At 48.9% G+C, this 7,801-nt stretch overlaps 1 protein-coding gene across 1 annotated transcript; it reads right to left on the bottom strand.

Moving 5' to 3' along the window:
- LOC117214569 lies at positions 1 to 2,839 on the bottom strand. The gene is made up of 2 exons (XM_033460757.1): positions 2,371 to 2,839; positions 1 to 230 (listed from the first exon to the last, which is right to left on the bottom strand). Exons 1-2 carry the CDS (start codon positions 2,837 to 2,839, stop codon positions 1 to 3), a joined length of 699 nt encoding a protein of 232 aa, XP_033316648.1.
- Between the last annotated feature and the right edge of the window lie 4,962 nt (positions 2,840 to 7,801).

A 7,801-nucleotide genomic window follows, 5' to 3' on the forward strand; every position in this document is an offset into this window, starting at 1 on the left:
CTATTCGCCTGCGACGGCACTCCATTTTAATGGCAGCTGCGCAGTCCCCGCAGACTTGGTGGCACTTGGTCCCGTCATGCTCTTCATTCTCCTTCCCGACTGAGGACTGCTAACCGGTGGAGTCGTTGCCGTATCTTTTCCTGCCTCTTTCTCTGCGTCTTTCCTCATCTTCCCCTTCCTAGGCTCAATCACCTTGCATTCACCAACCAAAGCAAACAACCAGTGTGCCTCTGCAAAGTACAGTTTCACTATATGTATGCGGAAACATAAATCCTTATCTTCCTTAAACAGTTTGTCAACTGTCTGGAGTCAATGTTGCTGCTCGATGCATACAGCAACGATTGCAGAATGACAGTTGTTTCGACCATTCGCGGGGAGACGCGATCGCGAGAAAGCACGTCAACGGGAGTCGTAAATTCCCGTTACGATTGGTTAATCGACGCCACGAAATGATCGATCCCCTGATTTCGGTTGCGATAATAGGGGTGGTTAAATTGATTTTACACTGAATTAACGAATATAATTAATGTTTATTCCAACAACTTCTTAACTAGAAATGTACAATTAATTCGATTGATAGCTAGAGTAACAAGGTGTTGTACGCGACGCACGCTTAGATGTTGAAGGTTCAAGAAATGTATAAAGACTGACTTTCTGTAACGATGATGCAGCGGAGGACACTTGCGATGGGTGGGTGTAATGATGCGAGAAAAGCTGATTTGTTAAGACCAAGTTCTTGCTGGGAGAGTGAGGGAAGGACTTCTCTGGTAATAGGTTAATTTTCTGGATTGGTGTGGAAGAGTGGAGGAAGGGTGTTAACCGCCCCGAGAGAAAGTTGCTAGTGTGAAACATCGTACATGAGAAAGACGAACTTCTCCTATCTTTCCGTAATAAACAATAACCTTTAGACAGTGACTTAGTGCAGATGTTTGGTTCGGTCTGAAGGACCTTAGAAATTCCTCTAAGATTTATGATCGGCTCTTAAGACTATTGAAGGTACGCAGTGAAGGCGTGCGGACATCTGGTTGCCATCCTGTCAGCGGTGTGTGGCCTGGTCTAGGTAGAATGTCGCATGATGTAACAACAGTTTACATTAAATTGTTCTATACTGAAGTATATAACGAATGATCGCGACAGTGTAAATTTACAATAGTGTATATTATTCACATTCATCGGAAAAATATAAATATGTGTATGTGATTATGTACTTCAGCTTATGTGAAAAGGGAAGACTGGGCGGGCGCTACGTAACTACACGGATTACATTCTACGTTGTCAGTCAGTGTTCTACCCGTACGTTGTTTAAGAGAGCACTGTATATGCGATATTTAGCGATCTCTATTGCGCTATTTAATATCTCGCTGAGTATACGAATTAGAATAGAAGTATTCGAATAAAAATAGAAACGTATAAACGTGACCAACGGGATCGGAATTCTCGGCGGAAATGCGGTTGCCTTACTTTCTTCTATTGTTCTTTTTGTTTTTTTTTTTATATTTTACGTGGAGGAAATCCGCAAGGACGCCAGGCCGCTTCTGGGGAGAGCGGCTCCAACCGACTAAAACCTCCACGATAACCATCCCGGCTGCGATCGAGAGAGGCCCGGGAACCGTGGTGAGCGTCGCAACGGGGCCTTCCCCGCGCGCCTAATACCACCGCTGATGGGACGGTGTGTGACCATTGTCACACCGCGCCTTGTCGCCGGAGCCGCCGTGCCAGGCAGCCCGGTTTCCCTTATCGGAATGCTTGGCGGCCCCGGGGCGCTGAGCTGCCAGCGCCTAAGTTTGCACCTCACCGGGGAGCGTGGCGGATGCAGCGCGCCCACCCAAGCGCGTCCTTGGCCTCTGCCGCACCCTCGCCGGTCAATTCTCTCAGGGTGAGAATACCGCACCCTCACCCTCACCGCGGCACCTTTTCGAAGCATAACTTGCTCACAGAAGGAGGTCACGGCCCTCCTCCTTCTCTCGCTTACAAACAATGCCTCGAGGATCGTGGGCGGCGAGAGGTCCCATCCGATTTCCGCGATGAGGTCGGGGCGCGGCCGCGCCCACGCCGGGCAGTATTTCAGTGTGTGCTGCGCTGAATCTACGCTCGCATCGCAGTGGTGGCAGCGCGCGGTTGCCTCCTTCCCGATTTGGTGCAAATAATCATCGACGCAGCCGTGTCCGATGAGCACCTGCGTCCCCCTGTAGGTCAGGCGAGGCCCGCCGCCGTCCAATCAAACGTCCCAGATTGGAAAGACGGCCCCGAGGACCCTTATCCCCGGTGCACCCGCTCTCGTGACGAAGCTGGCGCGCCATCTGTAGAACAAAGCCCGCCGAGCCCGAACCCTGACGTCGGCGCCCGCCGGACCCACCCCGCCCGACACACCCCGAGTCTGGAGGTAAATCTCGCGACACCTAGGGGCCTGCAATTCGAACGAGGGAAACCCGGCGAGCACCGCCGCTGCCGCCGCCGAAATGGTGCGGAAGCCCCTCACTACTTTGATGGCCACCGTCCTGTGCAGCCTCCTGATCGCTAGGAGACTGCGACGGTTGGTCATCAGGTTCTCTGCCCAGTGCGGAGCTCCATAGAGGAGCTTCGATCGCACCACGTCGGCGTACAGCCGGTGCACTCCGACGTCGGGCCCGCCCAGCCGAGGCAGCAAACGTCCTAAGGCGTTCGCCGTCGCCTCAACGGATGGTGCCAGGCGCTCGAAGTGAGCGCTGAAGGTCATGTGGCTGTCGAGGGTCGGGCCCAGATACTTCATGCTGGTTCCGACCCCGATCTCAGCCCCCTCCAACCTCAGACGATAACCCGCTGGAGGTGTCCCGTGATCGGCCTTGCGGCAAAACCACATTGCCTTGGACTTCTCAGGGTACACCCTCAGCCCAATCGCTTGATCTCGGCGACCACCCAGGCCACCGCCAGTTCCGCCAGGCGGACGGTTCTAACCCACGCCGTGCCCCAGACCAGCATCAACGTGTCGTCGGCGTAGCATGCCAGTGCCGAGGTCGGAGGCATCGGCGTCCGAAGCACTGCGTCGTACGCGATGTTCCACTGCAACGAACCCAACACCGAACCCTGCAGGACCCCGCGGTATACAGCCCTCCCGGTCACCCCTCCTCCCCGGACGGTATAGACGATACTCCGGTCCCGGAGGAATGACCGGATCATACCCCACAGGTACGCGCGAACCCGATGAAATTCGAGGGCCCGGCATATCCTGTCCCAGGGGATGCTGCTGAAGGCCTTGACCACGTCCAGCGACACGTAACCACGCTGCTCCGCCCCCGCGACAAGGGAGCGGACGCGGGCGACAACGTCGGTCGCAGACCGCCCTGTCCGAAAACCGAACTGGCCGTCGTGCAGTCCGGGCACACTCCGGGACAGATGTGACTCCAGGCGGGCAGCCACCACTTTCTTTAGCAGCTTGCCCACCTTGTCCAAAAGGCACACCGGCCGAAAGGCGGAAGGCGAGTCCGGGGAGCGCTTCCACGAAGCGGAGAATTCACCTCGCGACAGGCATCCGTCGAACAGACGCATTAGTCTCGGGGCCAAGACGCCGGCGACGTACTTCCGCAGGCGGGCCGGGACTCCATCGGGACCCGGAGCTTTCCGCGCTCGGATCCTCCCGACGGCCCCGGCCAGTTCTTCCTCGGTGACCCTTGATTCCGGGCTCCAACTTCCCACGGAGACACGTGGTTATTCTTCCAGAGGTTGAGGCTCCAGCTCTTCCTCTTCGGTGGGGCTGCCATCTCCCTCGTTCGCTGCTCCCGGGAACAAGGTGACACGACCTCCTCCAGGAATCGAAGTTCCATGCTCTCCGTTAAGGAAGGCGCCCGTGGACGGAGTTTGATCAATACCATTTTGTAAGGGCGCCCCCCAGAGATCAGTCTCCTCCGGCGAAACCTCCAAATCGGAAACACGGCAGGATGCGACAGGGTTTGCCCATGTGAGGTCCACTATGGACTCTACCACCCACGCCACGCACGTACTGGACGACCCCCGGTTCATAAGCCGCAGGTCGAGTGCGGCCGCCCAGTCCTGTACGTCACGCCCCCTTCCGTTGGTCCTGCGGGAGCCCCACGCCGTTGAGTGGGCGTTGAAGTCCCCGAGGACCAGTGACGGGCAGGCGCCCAAATGCCTCGCACAAGCCGCGAGTCTGTGTAGGAAGGAGGCGTATTCTGTCCGGCTGATGTTGGACGACACGTAGACGGCCTCCACTGCCAGGTTGCCCCATTTCACGGCCACAAAGCCCCGTCCCCGCTCGATCACCGAGCAGGAGAGGCTTCCCGCGATCCCGGTCCAGAATACGGCGACCGAACCAATCAGATCCTCGTGAGGCGTCGGGAATGCTGTACGGCTAGTTTTCCTCCGTGGCATCATCGGGACGGGAAAGTCATTCTTTCTTGCGATCTCATCGACTAAAGAGTAAAATCTTTACAATCAGTAATTATTCAGACTTAGATTTCGTGAGAACGTTCATCTATCATCCCGTTGACCGCGGATTCGTTATCGAACCAGAGATCATTGTCACTAGTGCCGCGAGCGCTGAATCGCCGTGTTTGATTGTCGAATCTGTGTTACCCATATTTGTGTTAATAAACCGTACTGTTACTATACCGCAAGGATGGCTAATTTCAATAAAGAATCATCTAACGCTCCCAACCCTGTCCTCAACGCTACCCCGACATATACGTATGTAGTATCGGGGAAAAGGGCCTAAGAAACATCGAGTTAACTATAGACAATGTCGCGTGAACCGAGGCTCTGTTGGGTCTGTTAATGTGACCTCGGTCTTTACAAGTGCCTAGTTTCGTTAGAAAAAACCTACCTGACCCTGGCTACGAGCGTCTGCGGAACACATGTGCGGTGGGCCTAGCAAAAGGCAAAAGTGATGCTACAACGGCCAGAGAGTTAGTTGAGAAGCAGAGTGTGAGTCGAGAGGTCACAGAGTGTGAGTCGACGTACGACGATATTGTAGTCGGCCCTGTAGTATCGCTTATTAAACTACTCTAAACTCTAAATATAACATCATTACCTGTCCTTACTGTAAGAATCCATACGTTACTTACTACACGTATGATTAGTTCGAGAATCCAATTATCTTAAAAATTCGATTTCGTTACACAGAATTTATTTAGGTTTGAATATCAATTATTTAAATTGTTATATATATGCCGGGTTTACATTAGAATTAGGGTTAGGGGCGTAAAACGAATCTTCGTTTGGATTACACGTTGTCGTTATGCAATGGAGAAGACATTGGCTAGTGCAAATATGATTATCATGGAACCGGACAAGTGACCGTGGTAATTAGATACTCGAGAAACTAATGACAATGATCCTAGGTTCAATAACGAATCCGCGGTCGACGGGATGATAGATGAACGTACTCACAAAATCTAAGTCGGACGCGTAATATTCACTGGTCGTAAACAGTTACTCCTTTCATCAATGAGATCGCGAGAAAGAATGTCTTTCCCGTCCCGATCATGCCACAGAGGAAAACTATAATGGGGTGTGTCTAAGGACACGAGATCATCGGATTCGTCGAGAAAAACCTTCGTTCAGAAAGTAAGGGAAATTGGCGTTGCTAATTGGTCAATCTCCATATCGGTGGTTAGAAAAAGATGCTAGCCACCCTCGAGGGAAAGTTGCTAGTGGAAGACGCCGCTCGTTGAAAAATATGTCTCCCCTATCTTCCCGTAGTTGGGACAAAGACTGTTTGTCTGTTTGAAGGACTTTAGTTAACTAAACCTTAAGATTTATAACGGGCCCTCGAGCTAGCCGAACATGTACTGCGGAGACGCATCGACATCTGGCAATCATCTTACTCGAAGAATAGGGTCTGCGTGTGGCGAGCCACAGGACAGAAACCGTTGGAATGTTTACTGTCGCGTGTCGCCACGAATATTTCTTTTAAGGAGAGCTATAGAATTACTCCATACCTTTGTTAGACAAAGCGTTCATCCCGTGACCGCGGCTACGTTCGGCGACTGACTGTCGCCTCGAGCCCAAGCTCATTATCACGACTCTCGAACAATTACAATCGGGTTGAATAACTACAATTGTTCAATTACAGCTATAGTAGACTCTAGGTTACAATGTTGCGGGATTATTCAAAATTCCAAAGGCTCCGGTGTTCTTTCATCTCCGACATATATATATATTCAAAGACAAGGTACATTTGTAATATTTATTCCTATTGACGATATATACTTATATATTTATAACAATAAAACAAATTCATTTATACTACTTACCAATACGTACGCATATATGTATATAATTATAACCCAAGTAGTAGTCATAATATTTATTTTCACTGATAACATGAACGTAAAACCTAAAATAAAACAAGGTTTTAACAATAAAAAAAAGAAGAGAAAAAAAAGGGGGAAAGGAAAAATAATATAATATATATGAATATAAAAATTTTCTTTTTCTATAAAAGGTTATTCTTATTTCTGATAAACTCGAGAAATGAAAATATTATACCATGATACACTGACATAAAGATACACCACACAGAAGAAACTAATAGAGAACGCTTTAAGCTTGGCAAACTTACCGCCGGACGAATTTGCATACGCCATAACCAAAACCCAGGACACATGGATTTGATCGCAGGAGAAGCGGTCCATATAGTCAAATATATTCCGGTACAAGTAAAAGTACGACATACAACAAAATGCTACTCGGAGCTACCCGTTTGGCAAGGGAATCGCACCACACAAACTCCGCCCGGACGTGCGCCAAACGTAGCGATATTCAGCACCATCGTCGTTGACCATGAGCGGAATATATACCCAAGAGGACCTGGACGCACTACGGGACCACGTCATGTTCCCGGCAGAAAAATTGCAGTCTTAAACACATTGGCCAGAGTAAACATCCTGGGAATGATGGACGATAACACCGGTAGTCACTCAACAACCAACGACATCTACATCCGCCTTGAGCAAACTCAGTGACACCATCAGTCAAATTTCCTTTGGAAATTTGAACTCCAAGGGCGGGGGTGTCACGTCCCGCGCTCCGCACGCGCCGTGACAAGAACAAGAAAACTATTCTATACAAAACGCGCGAATAAGGATTTGAATGCACGAACGAACACACGGCGCTACGAAACTAAAGGAAGGATTAACAAAACGAGGGCGACTAATAAATCCAACCAGTATAAAATAAAATAAATAAAACCAGTTAATGGATTGAACGAGTTACGAACCAAACAAATAAACCGGGAAATAAGAATAACTACAAAAGGGGAAATAATTGAAACGCCAGAAATACATGTATATATAAATATATTTTAATCAATCAACTTGGAGAGTTACATATAAGTATAAACATATATGCTAGACATGTAATAAACTAGTAAATATTAGAGTGCTTCCAATACTATATTAACAATTTATGAAATATAAGTATATACGAAGTCAAAAACTAATAGTCTAACGAATACATAAAACATACAATATTGTATTAAACATATATATATGTGTGCGCACTCTATCAAACAGATACATACTTAAAACTAGCCTACATTCCGGTAAAGAATTATAAAATAAGTCATGTCTCTACATAAACATATAAATAATCTATTTTCTAAACTAAAACTACTATAGAACACACAACGCAACACGTGGGACTAAGCGACAACCTGTCGATAGCCCAAACGCTCAAAACGATTAACAGCGCAACGACTTGAGGAATTGGGTACAGAAATTCTACCATCAAACACAAATATGTAAACACACATTAAACGCACAATAATCTAGAAACAAAACCTTCAATACTATGTTGTCACAATACA

Source organism: Bombus bifarius, unplaced genomic scaffold (assembly GCF_011952205.1).
Source record: "Bombus bifarius isolate JDL3187 unplaced genomic scaffold, Bbif_JDL3187 scf7180000009201, whole genome shotgun sequence".
NCBI lineage: Eukaryota > Metazoa > Arthropoda > Insecta > Hymenoptera > Apidae > Bombus > Bombus bifarius.

Excerpts from the sequence above, each read along its gene's own strand:
- LOC117214569 (XM_033460757.1), bottom strand. The coding sequence starts at position 2,839 with ATGTGGTTTTGCCGCAAGGCCGATCACGGGACACCTCCAGCGGGTTAT. Across the intron at positions 231-2,370 it reads GATTTACCTCCAGACTCGGG|AGGCACACTGGTTGTTTGCT; the intron begins GTGTGTCGGGCG and ends TGTACTTTGCAG.